The sequence below is a fragment of the Ammospiza nelsoni genome, chromosome 8 (assembly GCF_027579445.1).
Source record: "Ammospiza nelsoni isolate bAmmNel1 chromosome 8, bAmmNel1.pri, whole genome shotgun sequence".
NCBI classification, from domain to species: domain Eukaryota; kingdom Metazoa; phylum Chordata; class Aves; order Passeriformes; family Passerellidae; genus Ammospiza; species Ammospiza nelsoni.
Genome location: NC_080640.1, coordinates 3,346,570 through 3,374,215, shown reverse-complemented (window position 1 = coordinate 3,374,215; position 27,646 = coordinate 3,346,570). Strand labels below are relative to the sequence as shown.

The window sequence follows — 27,646 nt, the reverse complement described above, 5'->3', positions numbered from 1 at the left end:
AAAGTGTTTTACACCTAAAACCCAGGGTAGGAAATCAGCATGCTAAATCTGCAACACAACTGTGTAAACAACATTTTTTGGAATCTAGCACTGACTCAGGAGAGGTTGGCTGCAAAATTTCATTCATATTGATATAAAACATTTCATTACCTATTCTGAAAGCACATTGCTGGAAAAATTATTCTGTGCAGCAAAATAATACAGATTGGGATTAGTTTTGCTTCTTACTATTGTAAAATAGATTTCAATTACAAATTTAAATCCTGTTTATATTAGGGAAAAAATATTTTTAATGTAGATTAAGATGTTGATGTTTTCTCCCCAGTTATTTTCTTCTGGGAGAGAGTGGAACAGAAGCAGCGTGCCAAATGTAATTTCTGGCAAAAACTGTAAGATGCAGCAGTCTGGGAAAGCTATTTCTCTTTCAAAGGCAAAGGAATCCTAGCCCTGGTATTGAAAAATCCACTGGAAAACAAATACATCTCTTGTTAATGGAGAGAGCAGGTATCAGGACACTCAGCCTTTATACCTCGCTCTGCCACTGTCAGAGAGTAAATTGCTTAATTTCTTACTTGCTGATTCCCCTTCCATCAAGAGGGATATAATAATATACACCTCTCACACTCGGATGGTGTTAAGATTAATCAGTGTTTGTCATATGTTTTCAGGTGACAAGGTACAAAGCCACTGGGAGGATAAATGCTCCTGCCCTCCCTGCCTGGGCTTTCAAGGACTGCGTGTGATTGTGCCTAATGACCCCCAAAGCTCAGGAAGCCTCTCCTGAGCATCCTCCTCCCATGTTCAGCTTGCAGGATGCCAGGGGAGCAGAAATGAGCTGCTCTGCACTGTGGTGTGCCATGGATGCCGTGGAGAAGAAAAGGAATGGGATGCAGTATGAGTAATGCACACACACACACACACATGCATGCACAGCAATTGAAAAGAAACAAAATTAAAAAGAAAAATGAGAGAGGAAAAGCAGCAAGAAAATGTTCCAAATCCTTTGAAACTACTCCATTTGCTAAAATTTGGCTCTGCAAATCTCCCTCACAGTGGCAATAAGCACTCTGCCTAGATGGACTTTTTAACAGTCTCCTGAAATTAAGGGAGCACAAAGAGAAAATTAGCAGGATTGTGCTGGAATCATTTTCAATAATCAAAGGAGCAGCACAGCATCTGAAAGCACTCAGAGCTTGAAGCCCTGCCACATGCTTTTACCAATTTCCAAACCAAAAGCATCGATGCTTTGTAACTCCAACAAAACGCTCCCAAACACCAACTCGGTGCCGCACAACAAAACACTCTGAAGATCAGCCGGTTATTAAACAATCACTGCCTCATGGAACTCTGCATTTTGATGACTTTGAAGCAAAAAACCAAAAGCTTATGTCCATTTCTACCCCTCAGTGCTGGGATAGAATGTGCCATGAGCTGCCCTGAAACGTGACACACAAACCATGACTGGGATTGGTCACCATCCTCAGCAGTGACACACAACTGGACCCAGGCACATAGAAAATAAAAGGTCAATATGGGACCCCAACAAATGCACAGCAAAGAACCTCCCATGCCAAAGCCAGCAGAGGTTTCCCCTCTGAGCTGGTGACACCGTATTGCAGTGCCCTTCTGAGTCATTCCCCAAGAACTCCCCCAAAACCCCACAAGCCCAGGTGAGCAGAGAGGATGTGAGGCCTTTTCCACTCCCCCCAGCCAGAGTCGTGCTGAGAAAGAGCATTTCGTGAAAAGAAATGAGTGACCTTTCCCTTCATCCCTGTGGAGCTGCCTCTCCACTGGTGTTCTGTGCTAATCTCTGGATGGAAGGGGTTGGATGTGGGAGATGTGCTCCTTCCCAGCCTCATGGCCAGCCAGGAATGCCTCCAATCACTGCCACACAACAACTCTCCATGGATATCCCCTTTCACAGATGGGTGCCCTACCCCAATGTTCCCCATGACAGGAGGGAATAGCTGGAGCTATGTCAGGGGAGGTTTAGGCTGAGTATCAGGAAACGGTTCTTCCCCAGAGGGTGGTGGGCACTGAACAGGGAATGGTCACAGCCCCAGGGCTGCCAGACTCCAGGAGTGTTTGGACACTGCTCTCAGGGATGCCCAGGATGGGTTGTTGGGGTGTCTGTGCAGGGCCAGGAGCTGGACTGATGATTCCTGCAGGTCCCTTCCAGCTCAGGACATTCTGTGAATTATCTTCTGTTTATTTCAGAATGAGGTATGTGCCAGAAGCACCCCAGTGGGCATTTGGTAACCCATCACCTCATGTTCTGCTCCCCTGGCAAAGCCTTGGAGGTTGCCCTGAGAAACTGTACATATCCCATCCCTGGAAGTGTCCAAGGCCAGGCTGGATGGGGCTGGAGCAGCCTGGGATTATGGAAGGTGCCCATTCCCATGGCAGAGGACGGAACTAAATGATCTTTAAGGTCCCTTCCAACCTAAACCATTCCATGATTTGCCATCCAGGAAGAAAATCAAACCGCAGGTAACAAATGCAGGAAGGCAGCAATCATCTAAAACACGCGTGCAGCTAAAAAAGAGAAGTGCAGCTGTAAAACACCCTTTGAGCCATTGGAATGAGCCTTACAAGCTCCTCAAACCTCAATAAGAAACCATTTTGCCTTCAAGTATGGGGAAACTCCAATAAAAGTTGGCAGAAACAGCACTGTCACATTCCTGCATCAACAAAGGGATAATAAAAACATCAGGTGTATCCCTACAGCACACAGCTACACAGTCTCAAGGACTGCAAAATAAAAACCAATCTGGATGCTGAAGGGCGGGTGAAAAGCAGCAGACAAGGTTCATTGGGCACATCCCTCAACCATTCCAAAGATCTAATCTATGAATGCTCTTAAAAATAATCCTCCAGAAATCACATCAAGCACCTTGTCTCCAAAACTGGGTATTAGACTTTGAGGTCAAATCTCATCATTTTTAATAAGAATTCAGGATCAAGAGTTGAACAGCATGTGTAATGAAAAGAGTGGGAATTATATCTATCCCAGAAAGCAGTAGAGAAATCCACTGTTAAATGAATATATATTGTAAATCTGAACTCTGCCATGCATGCCTGGGCTTTGCAGAGAAAATAATTAATTACTAGACTGTAACACAGGCCTGGGTAGATAAACAGGCTGGGCTTCAGGGTGTCTCTCCTTACTTCCCCTGATGATGCCAAGAGCTTGAGACATGCACTTCCCTTTCACACCCATTGCAGATAAAAACCAAAACCAAACAGGAGGAAATACTACTTTAGCTAAAAAAGCATTTATGCCTTGCTTTTTTAAAAGACTGGTCTTTTGCACTGTTGTGCTGCAAACCATCAAAAGTGAGCTATATCTCACTGTGTTCCCACACCATCCTTGCTCATGTTCATTTGCTGAGTCAATCAAATATCTGTAGCATCAGCAGCAACACCACAGTTTTTTTCTCAAAAATGGGTGTCAATCTACGCTAAGGATATTTTGTGAACTTAATCTGTTTATTACTAAGCTTTGAGGTGCTAGATGGCAGCAGAGAGTGTTTTGTTTAAAATAAAAATTAAAAAGATAATATAAAAAAGAAGAAAAACCAAATTAATAGTGTTAAGCTAATGGGCTGTATAAAAGTGTCACTAAGAAATGATCAATGTCATTCAATTTTAAGAATTGCAAAACCAACTCAAAACTTGCTCTTTGAAGAAAGCTCTCTAATGAAAACCTTCACTGTTTTGGCACTTGGATCCATTACATCTGTTTGTGGAGAGCAAAAAATATAAAAGAAAAGTTGTGTAATGTGTTTCCCTGCAGCTTTATTTTAGTACGGCCAGATGTCCTACTCCTGTCAAAATATTTACCAGCAAATATTCAGGAAATCAGGATAAATTTGAAAAGATTGGTCCAGATCCAAACACTGAAACAGTGTAATTTAGGAGTCAGATATAAGATTTTTTTCCTGGTATTTTAAAGGAAACCCCATCCTGTTCTCATCTGTCCCCGAGGAGTGATCATTTCTCATCACATATTTGGAAGCAGCCAACTTCCAACCCCTGGGTGCTGGAGGCAGCTTCTGCAGCATTCCAGAGCTCAGGAAGAGGAGCCAGGGCTGCCCCGGGGTCCTGCTCCAACAACCCCTTCCCAGTGAATATTCTGGGAATATTATCATTTTTCTGAGTAATCTTTAAATGCAGCAGAAGCATTTAGAGGAAGGAGGAAAATACAAAAAAAACCCCAGATAGGATGACAACATGTTAATCCCTAAACCAGTTAATTTAAACGGGAAATGTGGTAAGGATGGAAATTAGGTTGATGGTATTGAAGTCATCAGCTGTAATTGTTTCTTAATTAATGACACCAAGTTGTAAAGCGTGTTACATGGAACACTGTCTGGAGGCTGGGGAAAATGGAAAAGTACAAGGCAGAATTAAGAGTCAGACATGTATTAAGTTCCCATCAATGTGGGTTTAAACACAAGAGAAGTATTTTTTCTTATTTTGGTGCATCCAGTCCTCAAGTCCAGGGAAATGGGAGCTCCCCCTCCTCCAACAGCCAGAGCCACACATCCACTATGATGCACACCAAATTAATGGAATTTTTGTCTGCAACCTTATCTAAATGTGTCTCACCCTTGCCTGGATGCCTGGGGCATTTTGTCAGGCTGGCCTTGGATCTGGCTGGAGTCCTACATCTTGTCATGTACATTCCCCCACGGAACATCACGGGAGGGAATGTTCAGGAAAAGGATCCACACAGGACTGGAAGCCACTGGAGCAGCCTGTGCATCCATGCAAGGACAACAGCACACCCCTGGAAACGAGCTCCATCCCAAAGCACAAAAAGGACTCACACAAGCATGCAGAGTTCTTGATTCAGCACTGCAAAAGGGTTGAAAAGCATGGAATAAGGTCAATAAGCTTGAATAATATCTGTAAACCCACTGAGGTTGCTTGAACTTTCTTCATCCACAGGATACTGTCTGATTTAAAAAAAAATTCTTAAAATTTTAACAAAAACTATTAATGACAAGGAATTCCCAAATATGCCATGCTTCTAAAAGAGAAGAGATAATTAAGAACATTACTTTGCACTGGTAAAAAGAGGTGTAGAATCCAGCTTTTGTTTGAATTTGAAATGATTTTCTGAAACCTTCATAAAAGCCAGACTTAATTTTGGAAAAGCAAAACATCAGGAGCAGCCAGACAGATCTTCAGTGTGCATAAATCAGCACAGGGTGCAGTGGCAGAAGATCTGACAAGCTAATACTGCTTTTTCTCTAGGCTAAATGTGGTAAGCAACCCTTCTTTAAAAGTCTGATAGTTTATGTGCTTTGAGTTGGAAACTTAAAAAAAAAGTATAAAAAGCTTTATTGTGGGGGGGAAATCCTTGTACTGCATTTTATATTCCTGGAACAAAGAAACTCAAATCCACTAGATAAAAAAGGTCTACATTTATTCTAAATAAGTCACTTTTACTCAGGACAAGCAGTTTCTTCCGTGCTTGATATCATCTTTAACTCATTGTTTCTCATCAAATGTCTAGTGGTGATAAGGATTTCCTGAGATAATAAGATTCTATTTCTAAGCAGTAAAAATAAGTATTATCAGATGCTACTTGGTGTGCAAATTTGCAAGAATGGAAGAAAATTTCTCCACCCAAATATCAAACGTGTTCATTTTTGCTACTGTTACATTATACAAAGCAGCAAGAATTGGAGGCAGCCACTTTCCAGAGTTGTGGTTTTAATGTGTATTTTCCCTTTTGGTTCCAGGAGCAAGGTTCCTCTATTTTTTAGCATGAGTGGACTGTGGCTGTTGAATGAGAACCTATTCCATAGTCTGCTGTTAGTGGTGTGTCAGCCCAGACCTCAGGGACACATTGCTCAAATACTCCTGAAAAGCCAGAAATATCACAGGTCTTCAGAGGCACTTCTGTTGAGAGTTAGTGTGGGGGTTTTTTAACAACAAGAAAGTGCACAATAAGCAGTAATTGATATAGTGATTAAGTCCACTTCTATGGAGGATAAACTGAAATAAAGAGGTAAAAAGCACCCTGTCATAGATTCAGGTAGGTACCAGAGTACCTAGCATTACATAGTATATTTATTCAAATATCACTGGATATGGTTTGCACTGACTTCTGCCACAGGGGGAGGACTGGAATACAAAATTTCTGTGCACCCTTGAGATGAATTAACCAGCCTAATGCAGCCACAGCAGAGATAACTTCAGTGATGTTGAAAACATCAATTCCTACCCCAAATTCCCTCCTCCATTTCACAGCATCACTGAGGTTGGAAAAGACCCCTGAGACCATAAATCCAAGCTGTGACCAATCTCCAGGATGGGGACTCCCAACCTCCCTGGGCAGCCCCTTCACCCACCCTATAATCCCATGATCCCAGCTGGACAGTGTGTCATAGGAAGGTGCCTATTCAAGGTTTGTAAGAAAAATTATTGCATTAAGGACTCAGACCCACCCAAGAGGCTTCAGTAACCATGGTGGGGTCACATTCCCACAGGCAAACAAGGATTTGTGGAGAGTCACGGCCACACACAGATACTACAGTGGCTGGAAGGTAAACCCATGAGCAATTCCCACAGGAAGTATCACCACAGAAACCTCAGCTGAAGAGGACACCAGGGTGCCACTCAGAATGTAAGGCAGCAAGTCAAAAAGCCAGAGACTGGTGCATTAAGCACTGAAAAGTATTATGTGACTGTGCTGGCATTTATCAGCCATCAGACATATCAAAGGATCTGAAAGAAAACAAAGAATATGGATGGCTTGTCTGCCCTGCAAACAGCTCTATTTTGCAAAGTACAGACAACTTTGGTGGCACAAACTGACACGTAAGGACATGATTTCCCACTGGATAATGACAAATCCTGGAGCAAAAACTGTCAGAAAATGTCTGGCTTTGCTTGGCCTTGCTATTATTTTTTCACTTTGCTTCCTGCTCATCTCAGGGCTGCCACTTTTGAGGCATGTGAAGGCTGAACTGACTCATATATGTTAGTGCAAGCTCTGACCTCTAAAGCCAGGCTCTGCCATTCCATGGCACTGGGTTTGAAGACAAGCTAGCACAGCTGCAGGGGTCTGGGGCAGAAGCAGCACTTGGGATCATCATTCAGTGGTGTTGGGAAACCCATGTTCTACACACAGATAAGGTGCTGCCATCCTGCATCCAGGATGCGCCACCACTGCTGCCTTTTGACACAACAAGGAAATGACACAGTGCCAGAGCACCTTCTCCCCTGCCTGCTCCCAGAGACACAACCAGCAGCTGTGCATGGGCTGCTCTCACTCCCTGCTTACCTCCTGGAGCTGTTTAATATTTGTTTAACCACATTGACAGAGGCACAGGATAAAGATCAGCTGAGCAAGCAGCAAAAATGATGCTGCAAGTTATTTCCTTGCCCAGGAATGCTGTGTGTGAGCAGTGGAGTCCCATGGGAGGGATGGATGCCATGCACCAGGAGTGCCATGGTCTTCTGAGTGTGGGGTTTCCTGGAGGCACTGTCAGACACCTTGTTCTGCCACAGGTAGCAAAGAAAAAATCACATCTAATCTCTCTGTTGTTGTTTCCTAAATGAAAGGCAGGTGAGCTTCTGCCCTGAGGGCTTCTGCTGCCATTTCTCTGAAAGGCTGGAAATGCACCAGGTTTGGGAAGGAGCCCACTCCTACACACAGCAACTTGGCTGCACAATTCAGGCCCTTTTTATCCCAGGCAGAGCAGGCAGGTCTGGCAGCTGCACATCCATGGCTGCAGGACTGTGCCTGAGCTTTGTTTCACACACAGCAAAGCCAACATCCCTCCCTCTCCATCTCCCACCCCAACACGGCTCCACAGTTTTTGCTGGAGCTTTTTTTTTTTTTTTTTTATTCACCCTGAGGTAAAAAACAGTCATGGAAAGAAAATTTCAGCTCAAACAAATGTTAAATGTGGCAAAATCACAAGCTCATGGGAACAGGACCCAAAAGAGGGGTTGCTGGACAAGTCTGACTCCTCACAGCACCAGCGGCTCCACCTCTAAAGCATACTTTGACCCACTATGGAATAAGACACAATTCCACAAACAGGAATTATGTAAACCACTCTGCATATATTATTTGCAAAAGCCCCAGCCATTCAATGGGTCCATCCCACCACCCATATGGATCCAATTACAGAAGAGGCACCCAAAGTCTCTGGGACAAGCAGAAGAGAAAGAAATGGGTAAGCCAAGACCACTGTGAGCACAGTCCAACTTCACTCCATTCGGGTGGGCATCACCAACCCACATAATTGCTGACAGACTATTCAAAATGTCTTTGCTGCAGGCTGCTGCCCTGAAATTCCTTTATCCCCTCAAGTCTGGACCTTCATCCCACCCATATTCCTCTACAGATCAAAATCTGTGACCTGGTTAAAAAGCTCACATCTTCAAACCAGCCTGCTCAGAGCAAAAAGTAATACTGTCACACAAAGATGTCATAAATAAATACTTAAAAAACCAAAACCAGAGGAGCTGGTGAAGCTGAGCCATGCACTGAGACTGCACAGCTCCTCTCTTTGGAAGACTCATAAACCTGCCTGTAAAGGCTGTGAACTGGCTTTTTAAACTCTACTACCTCCTTGCATGGCTTGGATTATTTTTCCACACCAGATGTACGTTTAACAGAGTAATACAAACACTGCAACTCCTTAATAAACTCTTTTAATGCCCCGACAGTTTGTAAGGCATTTCCCTCAACATGTGTCTGGTTATGGTTTCAGCAAGCCTGCAGGAAGAAGAAGAATCTGTCAGGCAGTTTGGACAGTGATTACAACATGTAGCCCGAGGATATTTCACCTCCAGACCTGCCACCATCCTGCTGCATGGAATAAAGTCCATTCCCAGCAAACTCTGCAAGGCTTTGTGTGGGGAATAGTAAAAGGGATGGTATATGCAACTTGAGGAAAAGCACAGAAATCCACCTCTGTGCTGCCAGACATTTAGTCTTTCATCAGGTAAATGCAGCTTTGTACGCCATTCACATTTAAAGGGAAAAGCTTCTTAAGTGCTTCCACAGAACAGGAAATCGTTAAAAGCAGCTATTTTGGACCACATTGCCCTAAGCTTGATGGAGCAATAGATTCTTCTCACTGAACACAATTCTGTTTGCAAAGACTCCTCCATCTGCTGAACTAGTTCCCTAATTTCTCATCATCTTTCACTGATTATTCAATATACCTTTCCAGAAAAATGATCATTTTTTTTTAAAGTGTGTTTTTACAGCAGCTGGGATGGCCCCTTTCACTGCTTTTCTATGCTATAATCCAAGATTAGGAGCCTATAGTAAAAATAGCCATCAGAGAGGCCAGTAGAGTATTCAGCTGTCCTACAATTCTAGTATTTTAGCAAACCCAGAGCTTTTTGCATTTCTCAAGGTAATTTTTACAATGCTTCTCACACTCAGCCCTTGTCTGTTGCTTCCAAATACAACACAGCAGCGTCTCCCATCATTTCCATCAAATTACAAACCCAGTGGCAAATGACAAAGTATACTTAAAAAAAGTTATGTCTCCTGCACATTTACAGATTAGAAAATAATATCTTTTGACCAAGAAAGAAGGAAAAAAAGCTCATATATCAGAGCAAAATAATCTAAACTTCAATCACATCTAAAGCTCCGTTAGCAGGTTTGTCATACGATCCTTTTGAATTTCTTGTACACTCAGCAAGTAGATCTGATGGTAAACATCAAACCAGAAAGGCAGCTTTTGAAAATCCAGGCTCAGCTGATAGAACTCTTTTAAGTCAAGTTCAAAGTAAGTTTTGAAGATGAGATAGTGTGCTACACCTGAGCGTTTATGACATTCAATAGGAGAAAGAGGCAACTCCACATTGCAGCATACCCTGGATATGCAGCATACCCTCCTAACTCCTCTCCTCTTTGTCTCCCCTTTTCCAAAAGCAACAGAGCAAAATTAAAAGAGATAAGTAATTTATGATGAATTTAAAACAGCAGCAGTGTAGAGTAAGCAATAACACAGAAAAGTCAAGGCAAAATCCACCCTTGTCCTGCTGATCAGCGTTTCACGCTGAAACTCCACAAAGCCCCACACATTTTACTCAAACGGGTGCAGAACAACTCCCCTATGAGCTCTGTGCTTTCTTCCACCACCAAATCTTATTTCACCTCACTGGCATTAAAGCAATACTGCAAATTGTTACCCCGCAGGCCACTATCCATCTCCTTAAGAGCAGCTGAACACTGGAACTCCTGAAGAGACAGGAGATATTCCTCCTAAAATAACACTCTGCTCTGCACTTACTGCTGATGGCAGAACTTGCTTGAGTGTTGGAGAAATACTGGAGTGTACACCAAAAAGTCAGAGCTTGCTTGCCACCACTTGATTTCTGCCATAAGTAACGTAACACCATGTGAGCTGCAATAGCAAATGTTTCCTAAAAACTTTTTTGCTGGAAAATTACTCTAGAAGGTAAAAGTCACCTGTGCTGAGACACTGTAAGACACCATGAATGAAGAATTGCAGCAAACCTGCCTGACCCACACACACTGACCAAATAAAAGCTGCTACAACAATGTGATAAAACCAAAAGAACAACAACTCTTACATTTTCCATCATTTTCTTACAGGATAACAGTAAATATGTTTTAAATTGGGACAGACCAAATTGTTTTAGTGGAAATTAGTATAAGAGGAAGTGACTTGGTAATTAAGCAAAAATCTTATTCACAGGACTACACATGACTTCCAAGTGAGTAACCAGAGCAGTGTGAATGTATTTTGAGCCTACAGAGAGGACAGGGAATCCAGCCCTGGATTTGGATCTCTTTATGCCTAAGTACTGAAAGACACAAGGAAAAATTAGATATTCTACCCTAATCATGTATCAGAAAAATGGAAGCACACTCTTACCTTCACAAATTCTGTCCAGTCGCTGCCGCTTGACTTTGTGTTTATCCACAAGTGCCATTCTTGATGGGATTTTGCAACTTTCTGACTCAAAAAGCACAGCAGTCCCCCAGGAGCTTAGGAGAACTCACAGGAATCGGCGTGCATACCGCCACTGTGGATCTGCAGAGAAAGGAGAGCATTGGTAAGGTTTGTTCACTTCCCATCCCTGCAAGTGCTCAAAGCCTGGGTGGATGGGGCTCAAAACCTGGGATAGTGGAGGGTGTCCCTGCCCTCAGCAAGGATGGAACAAATGGGCTTTAAAGGCCCCTTCCAGCCCAAACCAGTGTCAGATTTCCAGTACACCAGGTGAGATCTGCCTGTGCCCAGCAGCAGAGCAGGTTTTGGAAAGGACAGCTCTGAGCCTGCACCCCACAAGTCACACATCTGGCACCACAACTCAGTCTCTTTATCCTCCCCGAGATTCAGAAAACCAGCCTTGCACACAAGAGCTGCCAAAGCCCTGCATGGGCTTCCCAGTTTTATTTCTGACTGAAAAAATCTATTCCTAGTGGATAAAAACCATGAGGTTATTTTGTAGGCTCACAGATGCTGAAAGATTCTTAGAGTATATAAAACAGGGGAAGTAGTTCTTGCTCTGCCAGTACTCTCATACCCAACCCACTTTCATGTTTAAACCTTGCCCTGTAAAAGTCATCAATGGACCTTGAATTTACAAGAAGACCTTGATGTATATTCCAGCTGTCACCACAGCCTGTCCTTGCCCTCATACTTGAAGGGCCAGCCTTAAACTTCGGGTGCTGTTTCTAGTGCACACATTTTCAATGCCAGAGAGATAAAATCATCCATGAAGCCACGCGTGTGGATTGAAAGAAATGCTCTCCAAAGAGAGAGCAGCTAAAGCTTTTCTGCATTTTGGTGGCACAGAGGAAGACCCTTAATTGATACTTTGAGGTCTGACACGTTTTGCTCCTACACAGAGCCAAAGGTTTGTTTAATCCCTGAACACTGACCTGACTCAGCTGCAGCCTCTGAATGTGCTGTTGGGGTACTTCTATCAGGTTTGATTTTTTGATGTAAAACCCAGGTGAGAGTTTTTCAAAGCAAGTTCCACAGCAGCATTCATGAATCAAGACATGGAAGAAGAGACCTCACGCTGACAACTGAATTTCAACAATCCAACATAACACACACTAATATTTTATGCGACTGCTGATTCAAAATCCTCTTTTGTATTTTAAGGTGAAGACAGATGACCCTAGTAACAGCTACAAACCTTCCCAAGGAGGGATCCTGCTCACGAAAAAGGCCTTTGCCCCTTCCAGCCATCCACCACTCACTGCAAGGCACCAAAAGAACAGAATTAGTGTAAATCTGTGATTTCTAGAGGCAACCACATTTCCAAAAGCTTTGCACGGAGAGGAGGGGAAGAGGAAGGCAGAAATGAGTGCAAGCACAGCAAGAAACCCTCTCCTGAGTAGCCATCTCTATCACCCTGTGGAGTCCTAACCTCTCTGCCTGAATACAGTAGAGTGGTTTAAAAAAATTGATAAAAATTCTGAAAAGCCAGCAGTAACCACAAACCTGGCACCATTCATTCAAACTGAGCCTCAAACAGCTCCTCTCCAGCATGTGAATTTTCACACTGCAGCATCTGCAAACAAAATTTTTGTGACAAACCAAAAAAGCAACCAGTTCACGAAATGCAGGACAGAAGAGAAGACACCACACCAGAAAATCCAGGCTGATGCCCAGAAGTTGACCTTGGGCAGTGCTTGTAACCTGGAGTTTTGCTTCCCCTTGTGCAAGAAGCAATAGCAACACTTAACTCATCCTCTGGAGCACCCTGACAGGTTCACATAGCCCAGTCAAGCATTTCTACTTTGCATTTTATTCTCTTGCACCAGCACTGGCTCTCCTAAAAAACACTCCAATAACTTCCCAGAAAACCCAGTTAACCAGCAGGCCAAGGATGAGAGGGGTAAAGGCTCTAACAAAGCTGCTGCACTCTGGGATGACAATTTCATGGAGATTATTGTTATTATTATAAATGGTTATCAATTATGCATCACATTGATAGTTAATTTCCAAAAGGAAAGGCCTCGTGTCGGTACAGCTGAATTCCAACTAAGGATGATCGGCGATTTCCTGGTAGTTAATGGCCAATTTCCCAGCAGCACAACTGCAGCATAATCACTGAGATTTATAGCAATAATTAATTGATTTTTTTAAAACATAGGGATGCTAAAGAGCACGATTCCCACTCATATTAAAAATTAATGCAGCATTCTAGGAGATGCAGAAAACTTCCATTCCGGAGGCAGATGCTTGGTACAGTCAAAATATTTCATGCAACAAAAATTAAGCTGTTAGTGTAGCTAAAGCCCAAGTTGCTAGTGGCATTTCCATGATCAACATTTACAGGCACACACAAGATTTTTCACCTCTATTACATCTCATTCCACTTTCAGGGAGAAATACCAGGTTATAAAAAAAAATCACATCAGAAGAGTATTTTGTTCTGAAAACACTCAAATGGTTCATTATGTTGGGGCTGCAACTCCTTCCCCTTTACTTCCCCAAACAAAACCAATTTGCAAAGTGTACTTAATTCTGACAGAGTGCATTTTCTGATGGACGAATGCATCCATTAAAGTTTTTTTTTTCCCCAGCCATCTCAATTCCCTGCATTATTCCCTGGAGGAAAACTTCCTACAAAAGAAACTAATAACAATCAGAGAAATTACTGCTCATCAGAGTCCCACACAGCTTAATGTAATGCCCATGAATGAGCTCCTTCCTAATGACATGAACTGCCCCATCTTTGTCTGACAGGTGTCCTTGGTGGTACCAACCAGCAATAAAAGCTCAGCTCAGAAGACTTATTGAAAATGTGGCAGGAGCTGCTGAGCAGATTTGGCAGGGATGGATAAAATGGAGAAAAGCAGATGTGTGGGGCACAGAAACAGGAGGATATTCCCCAGCCTTTGCATGAGGCTGTAATTAAGAAAGCAGTTCTTCCATTTGTGGGATGGAAGATGCAATTACTTGTGCACCCAACTTCAATCTATCCCCAATGGATTCTACAGCCAGCCCAAGCTCAAAACAATCCCAGGGCTAAATGTCCCCCACCATAAAATAAACACAATCAGACTTGGCAGAACAAAAATCATGGTCAGCAATTAAAAGACAAGAAAACCTCATTGTCTAAGGAAATTTGAGAGGAAGAGGCACACGCACAAAAATTGTACTTCATCCTCAGCAAGATTAGGAAACAAGTGAAGTGATTTACATACAGTAATTGCATGGCCTGTGTTAGCCTCCAACAGTGTCTTTCAAAATGTAAATTTTCTTGAAAACCCTTGGACGCGATGATAGCCCATAGCTATTTATTTATTTAAGGCAGGAATTTACTTAAATACAACACTTGAGGAAAAAACCCCAATCCTGAAGTAACACATTTAAATAGCTTCTAAATACTGCCTGTTAAAGAGCACAATCCATGAGCCAGAAAATGAGAGCAGAGAAAGCTGTATTAGGGCTTTTTTTACCCTCACTTTTGATGGAAAATTAAAAGAAATAAAGGTGATCTTCCAAAATAAGATGCATGGTTAGATAAAAGTAAGAGAAAAGTGATTTCATTAAGAACATCCTGTCTTCTAAGCTCTTTCTCAACTTACTCTTTTGTATCATCTTTTTATGGCACATGAGGTAGGACAGGAGCATAAATATCAATCACAGAAGGGTTTGGGTTGGAAGGGACCTTAAAGATGAATCAGTGCCACCCCCTGCCATGGGCAGGGACACCTTCCACTATCCTGGGTCATCCAACCTGGCCTTGGACACTTCTAGGGATGGAGCATCCACAGCATCTCTGGGCACCCTGTGCCATTGGGCAACATCTGTTTTAGAGCATCCATCATAGGCACTGTCACCAAACCACCCAGCACCTGGCAGGGGATTGAGATTTGCCCTTTCCACTGCTCCAGACACAACATCTCACACAGTCCCTGTCTGTGCACAGCCTTGGGAAAGCAGGATGGTTTCCCCTACACCCTGTTCTGTGACAAACCAACTGACTGCATTTTCTACCCTCTATGAAATACAGCAGCAACAAAGTGGAGAGTCTCTACTACAGAAAAATACCAGCTCCACAAACTGCAAAAGCTCCCATTTCCAAACAGCAAAGGACAAATTCCATCCTTCTTTCCTCACATCTACACTGGGTTTTCACATGTACAATCCCTTCAACTAGTGCAAATGTTTTGATGGTACTGCAGGGTATTTCCTGGGCTCTCAGGAAAAGAGAGGTTTCTGGAGAAGGTTTAGTACTCATGATTACTGCAGAATGTCAGTCCTCTCAGCTGGAAGCAGAGCAGGATGCCCAAGCAGAATTGCTGAAGTCAGGATCTGCTGATGCCACAGACAGCTCTGCCTGTATTCTCCTTTGAGTAAGGCCCAGTTTTTCACAGCTCAACCACACTTGAATTGAGATCTGAAGGCGAGAACAGCCCTCGGAGCTGTGAACTGCCCCAGCCCTGCCTCAGCATCCCTGTGTGCTCACTATCCCGAGCTCTGGCCATGCCCACTGCTCAGCGTTTCAGCTGCCTGGGGAGGGCAGGAGGGGCTGGGAACCAGAGCTCAGTGCAAGAAAGGCAAGGCAGGGAAAAGAAAGCAGGAGCCACGCAGAGATAATGACAGGGGAGGGAAGGGACAAAGGAGACGGCACAATGCAGGAGGAGCACTTGGAGAACACTCTGCCATCCCTCCTCCCAGCCAGCCCTTGAGCAATGCCCTGCTCAGCCCCCATCACCTGCCTCTCCCTCCCAGACTGCAGGGGAGGAGGGAAGCACGGAAGGGAAGGGACAGACAGCACGGTCCTGCTGGGTATGGGTTTTTGGGATATCGTCTTTTAAAGCACAATGAGATAACTAGGGAAGCTCACAGTGTTGACACGCCATTAAACCAAATAGCCCAGTAGGAACCAAAACCAGATTAAACATTTATACAAATAGTGAGAACAAACACGGAATTTCATTACCCAAAATAGTTTGGTTGTTTTTTTTTTTTTTTTTTAATAAGCCTCAGAGATATAAACCCACTCACTTGGGAAGAAGAATCACGGAGTTTATGTGTGGCCAGGGTTTGACTTCTCCCACTCCACTAAACACTCAGCCATCATATGTGAAATAGGATGCTAGGGGAAAAAAAAAAAAAGGCTTTTTCTCATTTTTTCTCAGGAGAACTACCCTGGCTGTAAATCACACCTTGAGTTTGGCTGGGGTAGAGTTAATTTTCTTCGTGGTAACTGGTGTGGGGTGCTGGTTTGGCTTTGCACTGGAAACAGGGTTCATAATCCAGGGATGTTTTTGTTATTGCTGAGCAGGGCTTACACAGAGTCAAGGCCTCTGCTTCTTGTACTGCCCCGCCAGTGAGGGGGCTGGAGGGACACAAGGAGCTGGGTCATCCCAGCTGACCCAGGGATCTCCCAGACCATGAGGTGTCATGCTCAGCATGTGGAGTGGGGAAGAGGAAGGAAGAGGGGGAAGTTTGGAGTGCTGGTGCTTCCAAAGTCATGACTATGGCATGATGCAGCCCTGCTATCCTGGGCATGACTGAACACCTGCCTGCCCATGGGAGGAGGGGAGTGAACTCCCTGTTCTGCTTTGCTTGCATGCAGGGCTTTTGCTTTCCCTATTAAAGTGCCTTTATCACAACCCACGAGTTTTCTCACTCTTATGCTTCCGATTTTCTCTCCCATCCCTTGGGAGGGAGTGAGTGACTGCATGGGACTGAGCTGCCAGCTGGGATTAAACCTCAACACCCTCCCAGCAGTCTGCAACCCCCCCAGACCATCATCACCCTCAAAACAGTGAGGGCAGGACTCCTGCTATGAAGCCATTATTAATTAGGTTTAATGTTTTTAGCAGTTATTATGATTTTGCTGCCACAGAGCGTTGGGTGATGTTCTGTGTTAAGGCTTCCCTGTGGGAATGCCTGGATGCTGCTGGGGTGGCAGGAAGAAGAATAATTATTTGTCCAGCTTCTTTTCCAGCCCAGAAACCTAACAATCCTTCAACTGCCTGCCTGGTGCCTTCGCCCAAAACCTCCTGGGGAAGGTGCACTCCCTGGATGCAGGGAAAAGAGGGAGGCAGCAGGTTAAACGTGTTCATGGAGAGCCAGCACTCCCACGTGAGTACCTGCTGGTGGCACACAAAGGACTCTTCCACTCCTCATCACACAAAAAAGGTGAATAACACCCTGTATGAGTCTTGTGCTGAAGAAGTGGTAACAATTTTGAGGAACCTGCTATTATATGAGTGAACAAAATGTACCATAATGGCATATGAGCCTGCACATCTGCTGCTAAATTAAACACGCTACATAATGATGCAGACCACACCTTAAAACACTATGCAATGAGATAGAGACTCTGCCAAAATAATAAGGCTTTAAAGATGACACAGAGAGCCTGATCCTGCATCCCTTACAGATCCTGAAAGTCACAGTGGTTACTCCTCAGCAGTTCTACTCCATCAAAGCTACTTGTTGACTCAGAAGAAAAATCACAATTATATACAGGTGCCCTTCAAAGGGAAAAAAAACATATGGGTTTGCAGCATTTTTCTTTCTCTCCATCTTAATGATGTGTAAAGCACTAGAAAGGTTTTTGTTTGGAACTGGATTTTTTAGAAAAGTTTCTGCGAGAATTGCGTGTCAGGCTACAAATTCCTCTCCAGACTGGGTTCTCAGCAGCCAGACAGATATTATGAAGATTAATTGAAATGACAGTATTCAAGTTGCCTCAATAGCCATGGTACAAAAAAGAAGGGAGTGAGACATCCCTTTTATTTTCAACTTCTTTTACCTATTTCAATTTTCAACATTAGTGATTTGCTCTTGACTTTGAGAAAAGAAGATCCAGACAATGCTCCCTTGTCAAGTAGTAACAGCCTTCCACAGATCCTCTGTGAGCTTTCAAGCAAAACTAGGAAATACCAGAACTGGCACTCCTTTCATTCCTAAAGCTGAAATACAAACAAGCAACCCCAACAGACAGCAAGAAAATTGCTTTAAAGAAAATAACTGTCATCTCTCTTTCTGGCACCAGGAGTGAGCAGGTCAATGCTCTGCTTACCCTGCACCAACAGCCTTCAGAGGCTGGTAGTGGGCAAAACAATAACCAGGAGCTGAACCCCAATTATCCACTTAGCTTTGAGAGGGCCTAATCTATTTGCTAATTAATCATGGGCCTCCTTCAACCTCTCTTATCTTGTTTTTCTAAGTATCTAATGCTGATAACATGCACACGGATCTTGCTGAAGCACGTAAAGGGCTGGAAAACTACCCTTAAGTTTTCAAATGAAACAAGAGGAAAAGATACATAAATAATTTTACATTCTCCAAGGATCCCTGCCATACTGGAAAATAAAATCTCATTCTATATTTTACCAAAATTCCTAAATTACAAATTACTGACTTGCACTAATCACAAAGATGAAAGCTGGAGAAAGGTGAACCTTCACTGCTTGCACATCTGGATAAGCAAAAGCTCTTCTCTACTCAAGCCATTAATTGCTCCTGTATCAAAAGCAGCACAGCAGATTAGAAATCTTGAGAAAAATGAGTATTTGCTGGTTTGTTGGATGAGTTATGCAGTTACTTGTCCATTAGAGGGCATTTTATACTGCGGAGTGAAGCGCCGGCAGCTTGGGAACAGCATCACTAACCCCATCTGGAGCTGCTGGAGAACAGTTTCTGTCGACTCTCATTTAGTAATTGCCACTTTTCAACCTTTCCATATGCTGCATATAGATGAGCAAGCAAGAGCAAGGACAAGAAGAAAATAAGATGAAACAGCTATGAAAAAAGTCCTGCTTAAATAAACCCTTTTCGTTTGCAGCTATTGTTGCTTCCAAGGTTTGGTTTTATTCAGTTCACTTCTTGCCCCCACCCAGCTATACCACAGCAAATTTCAACCTTTTCACTCTCACAAATAGCACTTTATGTTTTAAATTGTGAACATGATTAACAGAGAACAACTGCAAACTGTGCCGTGGCATCATTACCCATCACTGGAGCGAGATGGGAGAGCTCATCCATCTCTGGAGCTGAACAAAGGCAAATCCAGCTTCCTCAGTGCCAAGAGGCAGGACATGGCCACTTACCTTCAGATGTGTCCTTCTGGTGACTACTAATACTGCTAAATGTGAACTGTAAATTGCTTTCAGCGTCTGCTGGCTAGGGAACCACACAAAGCCACCCACTCCCCTGCTCCAGTGGTTTTCCTCTCCCCATATAAATGCAAATCAAATTAGGAAAGAGGCAGATAATCTCGCTATACATCTCCAGATATACGTATGTTTGTAATCAGGGTGGCCAAACTTCCTGAGTATGAGCTGCATACCAAAATCTCCATGGGGTCAAGAGCCACATGTACCAAAAGCCAGCCTCTGTACCCCTTCCTGCCACACACATCCCATGCCCCTGTGAATCCCTGTGTTTCTCCCATCCCCGTGACTCTGTGCTGCTGATCCCCCAAGCCCATCTCCCTCTACGATCTCTTTGCAGAGGCACCACAGCAGCACCCAGAGCTCCTGCCTTGCAGGATGTGACTGAACATCTGCAAACACTCCTGCAATACTCACAAGTTACTCCTGAATTCCTCCTCAGCAGAAAGTAGAAAACAGCAAGAGCAGCAATAAAAATCTGAACCACCTCAGGATCAGCACATTCCCTTGGGAGCCCAAGCCAAAGTACCAAGACTACAACCAGGACCACTTCTCTCTGAGACTCTTGCAAGTCCTTGGCTCTGTATCACTACTCCTAATTAAAAGAAATAATGAAATAAGGATGAGGACATCCTTACAGGCAAAGCCATGGCACACTCAGTGTCCTGAACTGTAACCAGGTGGTGACAAGGACATGATGGTACCCACATCCCAGTCCTACAGACGTACAGGACACACAACTGGAGTGTCTCCAATTCTGGAATTCTGGCCTTCACTGCTAATTTCTTAATTCTTCCACAATCAGGACCAGACAATTAACTATTATATGGACACCCACACATGCTGGGAAAAGATCACACCAGCCCACTTCTTCAAATCCCAGCTGAGGCCCAGAGGAGGAACCTTCAGCCCTGCAGGAGATTCCACCATTCACCCAGAGGAAGAGCCTCACTCATCTGAGGAGCAAAGATGAATCCCCTCCTGCCCCAGCAAACCAGGAGACTCAGCTTTCCTCCAGCACACTGAACTCCCCCACACATGGCACAAATGCAATCACTTTGAATCTTTGTCCTGGGATCTCTGCCTGGACTGGGAACAGTGAAAGGCAGCAGTGACACTCTTCTGTCTCCAGGAAATCTCTGGAGTTATAGTTTGCCCTTATCTTAGAGCTTATATTTACAAGGCACTCTTACATAAAAAGCACTCATCTGCATTGACTTATTTAGCAACATGAAATAAAATAGCCTGAAGCTATTCATGTTGCTTAACGTACTTATTTTTTTAATGTAGACGATGCTCTGTGTAAAGGAATATTCAAAGGGGAAAACTGTGGTTTGTTTGTAACACTTATCACTGAAGAAAATATGTTCTAACAAGTCTCAGAAGGGGGAAACACGTGTAATACCTTTAACAGCTCAGCTAATTCATCTTCTGCTGCCCAACTGCTGGCAAAATCTCAAATGGAAACTCTCAGAATGGAAACATGGAAAAACCCCTTTCTCATGGTCTGAGACCTGTTCCCACTATACAATCTCTTTCCACCGGAGTGAGTCCTGTTTGTTTTCAGCACACAGCAGCTTTACTCAACAAAAAAAAAGAGAGTTCAAGAGTTCAAGGCTACGTCTCCATTCAGGCGTACACCCACAATGAGAACCGGGCTCTCCGGCCGGCGCTGGAGGCATTCCTCTCCCTCCACCTACCCACAAAAGGGCCTTGTCTGAGGGAAATGAGGAAGGAAGGAAGGGGCAGGATGCAAAGAATGGCAGAGAGGAGAAGAGCCCGGCCAGGTGTTGGGGCATCAAGCACCAACGAGGGCTTAGATCATGAAATGGGTCAGCAATGAGGATGGGGGGTGGCTTTTGGAGTAATCAGGGGTCTGGGGAGTCCCCAGAGATCTGCCATGCTCCAGACAATACTGAGCTCCATGGGGTCAGGCACAGGCAGGATGGAAACATCTGAGTGTTTCCGTGAAGTCCCGTGGGAAAGAGCCCATCAGGATGCAGGACAGCTCAACTGTGGAACTCTGCCTCCTCCTGCCCATCCCATCCCATCCCATCCCATCCCATCCCATCCCATCCCATCCCATCCCATCCCATCCCATCCCAGCCTCTCCCTACTGCTTTCAGCATCACTCAACCGAGCCCAAGGAGAGAGAAGGAGGGAGCCAAGTGAGTAGAGACAGGTTTCGATAACAGCAATAAATAAGATTAAATAATTCTCCCACTACCAACCTTTAGACAAGAGTACTCCCTGCAACCACCAGGTTTGCATCATCTACACATTTTTATTCCAAGCCTTGCCAGCTCCCTGTAGCAGGGCAATTTTGGGATTTAACAACACTCAGGTTACTGACCTAAATTCAGCCATGCTCATCTGGAGCCATAACGGTCCATTGTGTGCCCAGGCCTGCTCAGGACTCCTTAATACACAGATTATTGATGCAATGAACTGTGACGGCTCCTATAGAGCTGTTAGGGTTTATTGTAGCAACACCTACTCGGGGTCCCTTTAATGCGCGGATCGGTGACACAATAGACAGAAACAGCCACGACTTGGGGATGCATTATCCCACGGATCACTGGCGTGACAGCCATGGCTCCAGCCTCCTGCCTCAGAGCAGCCAGCAGCAAATACACCCAAACCTCACGTTCCCAAACCCTGGGGAAGCTGGGGAGGATGGCAGAGAGGTGCAGGACTTGACCTACCTATAACGCCCCCCTACCCACCCAAACCTCTGAGAGGTGGCATTTGCAGACAGCAATTTGCTACTGAAAATAAGGATTTATAATGAAAGCCCTGGTGGGATCAAACTTTTAGCAAGAACAGCCACAGGCCTGCATTATAGATCAAGGCTAAAAATCCTGTCTGAGAAAGACATGGAAATTAGCCAGAAAAAAATCAGCGTCCGATTTTCAGCATTAAAAAAATAAAAAAAATTTATGTTCCAAGAGAACGCGACGAAAGCAGACACAAAAGGAAAGTGCTCAAATATCTGTATTTCTCTCTTCTTTGCTTCTTAAAGAATAAAAATATCCTTACAAGCTGAGAACTAAGTACTGTTTAAAGAAAGTCACTGGCACAGGGAGACCTGGGGCTGAGGAAAGGAAAATGAAGACATCACCACAAATCAAGTGTTTGCAGCCTCCCCACAAACATCAGCGAACAGTTCAAAAAGCTGCAGCTGGCTTTGCACTATCGCCTGCATCTTCCCCACCATTTACCAGGAGCTTTTTTTAACATCGGTGACACTTCACATTCAAAACTGCAGTTAAAAATAGACCATTGGTCCTCCCCTTTTAGCCCTGAAAATTCCCTCCCCTCCTCTCTGCCTCCCCACACACTCGCTGGTCCTTCCTCCCCTCCTGCCCTGTTGTCAGCCACGGGGTGATGGAGGGGTGAGGGGGGCCCTGCCCAGCTGCAAGTCCCAGAGTCAGGCAATCACAGAACAGTTTGTGTTGGAAGGGACCTTACACACTGGATAGTTCCAAACCCCTTCCACTAGACCAGCTTGCTCCAAGCCCCTTCCAACCTGCCTTTGAACACTTCCAGGATCCTCCCACTGCTCCCCAGGACCTCATCCGACCCTGGGAGCATCCCCTTCTCATTTCATCCCAGAGCTCGTAGCTTTATTTACAGGAATGAAGGCAATGGCTCTATTCTTGGTTTCCCCTCCCACCTGCTTGTGCAGAAGATGTGAGTCTAAGGCTTTAAAAAACAAAGCATCCAACACAATGTTTTCTCCCTGGCCTTAAACCCTGCAATCAGCAGATCAAATGTGAGTGTAGAGAAAGAAATTCCTTTGTTATCCATAGCTACTCAAACACTGAACCTTCAAAACCTCCTCAGGAAACAGGCCTGGGGAACGGCTGCTGCTACTACAAGAAGCCCAGCACAAGAGAGACTCGAAAATCAATATCCTTCACCCAACTTATCAAATTTACCGAGGACATTTATACAGTGTAATTAAATAGAAAAGAGATACAAATACAAAAGAGTATTTGCACGGCACTGAATAGCAATTGCATTATCTCTGGGACAGAGGACACTTTGACAAAAAGGAAGGAAAACACCATATATCAACTGAAGAAGCTGCAAGGAGCACAGGGAAGGTCTCTGCTCTCATAGCTCACAGGGAATGTACAGCATTTAAGTAGAGACAGCCACAAAATATACATCAGCACGTACACCTAAGGCATTTCTGCAGGTCCTGCTCAGTCAGCCAAAACGATGCTGTCAGAATTACACTGGTGATGGATATGGTCCAGTTGCCTCTCACCCTCGTGTAGGGTCTCCAGCACATGTTGGGGCACTTCCCCCTCACTGCCGTGGCAGCAAAGCAGAAGCTATTATGTTGCTTTTCAGCATATGAATGTACCAAGTAAAATCAATTTTGCCCAGTAATCCACTTGGTAAGTCAGGGATGCTTTCCACAACCAGCAACCACCTCTGCAGACTGGCAAGATAAAATCTCTGCAAGGCTAAACCTGGGAAAGGCTGACTGTGGAAAAGGCAAACTAGATTATCTGGCTATTTGTTAAACAATTCTTCTCACAAGGCTTGTGTTACAAGCTTTTTGTGAGTGCTCCTCACTTTCAGGTAGAGCCAGCTCTGGCTCCTCACTTCAGGTCCCTCTAGGAAGCACACTGCTGTGGATGAGACATCTCTCTTGCCACGGTGACCCTAAAATTCAGAATAGCCCAGTGTGGCGCTGGACACACGCTCAGTGCTGGGGAACAAAAGGCAGGGGTGGTTTGTGATTGCAGATCTGCTTCTACCTCAGCCTCAAAGGTGTCATCCTCAGGGCTGCCTTCAACAATTAGGCATTGCCTAATTACAGTGACCAATAAAACCCAACGAACAAGATGGGCAGGATCCCTGCATGCTGCTCCCCCAACACCAGGTGCCATGAGGAGAATCCCAACCATCCCCTTCCCAATATCCTCATGGGGATGAGGGAGCATCAGGTTAAGGCTTCTTTGTTGCCTCTCTTGGGTCTTCATTCTTTAATGTGAATCACACTCCACTCTATTTTGAGCAATCCTTTATTAAAAGTGCCTGTGAGTCATTTTCTCTAAACTTGAAACTCTAAAAATGGTAATGTTTGGGTAGTAGTCAGGAATTTTTAAGAATTTGCATTCTTCTCTTTTTGATTTAACAGGAAAAGGAGGTAACCTGACTCACAGAGGGTTTGTTTCCCCTTGTCCTGCATAGAAATGCTGCTCTTGGATAGAATCTCAACTCATGAAATAAAACTTCGGAACATCTTTCACCAAGTACAAACAAAGAGTACTGAAAAAACAAATACAAAACAAAGTATCTCCTTAGAGAAAGACAAAAAACCCAACAAGTGACAACCTGGGAGTATCTATCAACTTATGTTCAGTATGCTATTAAAAAAGAGTAAAGATTTAAAGATTTATCTTTTTTAAAGATAAATCTGTGAACTTTGGAATAACATACATCCCTTTCCAGATGCATAACACAGTAACTGAAAATCACACTGCTAATTATTCATACCTCACATGTCCCCCAAAGGAAAGGTAAAGGAGACCAAAAATATTATGAGGAAATTTTTCCCTGTGAGGATGGGGAGGCCCTGGCACAAGGTGCCCAGAGCAGCTGTGACTGCCCCTGGATACCTGGAAGTGTCCAAGGTTATATATCCAAGGGCTTGGAGCAGCCCGGGACAGTGGAAGGTGTCCCTGCCCATGCCTGGATGGGGTTTAAGTTCTCTTCCAAACCAATGTAGGATTCTGTGATTTGCTCTCTGAACCCAGGACAAATTTTGCACTGCACAGCACAGCAAATAAACTGGCCCACACACACCACACAGAGCTTTTTTCATCACAGAGACATCTTATCCTGCTTGATGACATCCCATGAGACACTACTGCCACATCAGTTTTGGAAACAGGCTCTTCACCAACAGGGAAAGGTCTCCAAAGAACGGATGGTACACACACCAGTCAGCCCCCACATTTCCCTCCTCCATTACCTCACTGCAGAGCTTGCTCCCATGGTCTCCAGGCAGGACTGGCAGAAGAACACAGGCTCTGGCCAGGAAATCCACCAGAGAAATCACCTTTAAATGTCTCCTGGATGAACTAGGCATCTCTGATGCTCCTGGGCACAGAAGTCATGGCCAGACTTGCATGTTCCTAGGCCCTTGTCAGGAATGAGAGCTTAACTGCTCTTCCCACCACATTTGCATTCCAAATTGCTTCAACTCCTGCAGAGATCCCCACCCATCACCATCCACAGGTGGTGTGGGAGGGAGGAAGACACCATGGTAAAAAAGAAACACCAATGTGATCTCCAAGCAGAGCAGACCAGGATGGAGCAGAAATCCTCTTGATTCCCTTGGGCAGGACCAAGACCCATGGGGAAGAGAGGAGAAGGCACCAACGGGTCCTGGGATGGCTCCACACAGATGAAAGACCCAGCACTGCCATTCTTTCACTTTTTAAGCTTGGAGGGGATTCCAAGATTCCATTCATCCTGCTCAACCATCACAAACAGGGATAAAGGTGATGGAGTTACTGCTCCAGCCACAGGGTTTCAAACCCAACCTGTGCAAAGAATGCTAGGGAAAATGTCATAAAGGGAAACTCACTTCCCCCAGCTGCCTGATAGAGCCCATCACAGGAAACATCTGCCATCCTCCAGTGAGGACAAAAATCAGGAGGAAGTGCTTGGTCCATCCAGAGAAAAGAAAGTCAGAAATACTACATTTCTAATTAGGAGCACACAGGTCCTGCCCAAGGTAGGAGATCCACTTCTGCAGGCAGGTCTCAACAAAACAGTTTAAATAAGGAGTTTTATAGACTGCCAAGCATGAAAACGGCAGCAGCCCACTTGATGAGGTCAGGGACTGAAGTGGCCTATGGTACTTGTAAGAGAAAACATCTGTTGGTGTTAAAAGGTCAGCAGGAAATGAACACTATTTACTTTGTCCTTACTGGTTGGGCCACTGCTCCTCGAAAGAAAAGCACACATGGCTCAGCTTAGCGCTGTCCCCTCAACAGCCGCCCCACAGCTGCCCACCTTCAAGTCCCCCTGGTGCACCAGGAACCCCCTGAGCAGCCCCTGTGAGGGGGATGAGGCTGTCCTTCCCCCTGGCAGACCCCAGGGAGCCTCCCTCCCTCCCTCCTCGTGGGAGGGAAAAGTCCTTCACACCGGCTCAGGAACAAGCCGTTAAAATAAATCCGTCAACATAAAAGCAAAAAAACAAGAAGTTTCTTCTGAAAAACAGGAAGCGTGAGGTACATAGCGGCTTAAAATAGCGCCCGCTCGATTTGTTGACAAAACACAGGTCCCAAGGGGTCGTGACTTTCTGTAGGTTTTTATTTTTCCTGAGGGCTGCCAGGAGCACCTCTGTGGCTGCCCGGTGCTCTGGTGCCCTCGGCCGGGGCCTGGCATGGCTCCCTGTGCCCGCCCGGGAGGCCAATGGCCGCAGGCCCGGCCGCGCTTCCTGTGCGCAGCTCGGGGCTCCCACAGGAAACCCCGACGGAAAACAGCCCCGCTGCGAACCAGGGCTCGCTCCAACAGGTAGAGACAGTGTTCAAGGCTGGCACACCCCCGATAAAGCTCAGTCTGAAGGTCTAAGTGTGTAGGACTAGTGCTGGTTGCAGACTTTCCCGGCCTTGCTCTTCACGCGTAGAAGAGCGCAAGGCCGGCCAGGCAGGACGAGCTGCTGGCATCTCAGGACAAGCTTAAAATGATAATGGTCTGATCCCGAGCCCTAGAGCCAACAAAAATTCCCAAACCAGGAACTTCAGGATGGCATCTTCTGCAGAAAAGAGGAGGAAGGAAATTTTATGCTTCAGCATTCCATCAAGGTTGTGTGATACTCTTCCATTCCTCAGTAACTCCTCAGATGGGGTTCTGCCTCTCCTTCCCCACAACCACAAAACTATAGAGGGGTTTGGTTTGAAAGGTCCCTAAAAATAATGCAGCTCCACCCTTCCACACCTTCCAGGTTGCTTTGAACCCTGTCCAATCTGGCCTTGGACACTTAGGGATCCAAGGGCAGCCACAGATTCTCTGGGCACCCTGTGCCAAGGCCTCAGCACCCTCACAGGCAATAATTCCTGCCCAATATCTAACCTACATCTCCCCTTTTTAGTTTAATACCATTCCCCTTTGTCCCATCCTGATTCAGTCTGCAGAGGTGGAAAGCAGCACCATTTTTTTGGTCTTATTTAAAATAAAACCTGAACCACATTAAAGCAAGAATAACCCTCTCAGATGATCCAGTGTAGACTAAAAGGACTGTACTGAAAAGCAGGATGAGATATCACCCCTTTCCACATCCCCTGGCCTACAGACCAAGGCTGCCTGTGAGCCCTGCCCGCCTTCTCCTCACACACCACACCAGACACGAAGGGGCCCCAATGGTGAATAGCTAATTATTGGCCCACATGAAATTATTTCTCAAATTAAGATTTGTGGGTTTTCCCCTCGCCTAACAATACGCCTTTGAGAGCAGCCTTGCAAACACACTGGAGCAGGAGCAGCAGTGTAGCT

General features: G+C 44.9%; 1 protein-coding gene across 3 annotated transcripts in view; it reads right to left on the bottom strand.

Moving 5' to 3' along the window:
- The window catches only part of CTBP2 (C-terminal binding protein 2), a 132,400-nt gene that overhangs the window by 44,198 nt on the left and 60,556 nt on the right, over positions 1-27,646 (bottom strand). For 2 of the 3 annotated variants that reach the window (XM_059477488.1, XM_059477490.1), the window contains one exon: positions 10,893-11,051. In XM_059477488.1, coding sequence (XP_059333471.1) covers positions 10,893-10,950 — 58 coding nt within the window. In that variant the 5' untranslated portion in view covers positions 10,951-11,051. Of the gene's footprint in view, positions 1-10,892; positions 11,052-25,115; positions 25,284-27,646 lie in introns of those variants that run through there. The other variant, XM_059477489.1, reaches the window with a different exon arrangement.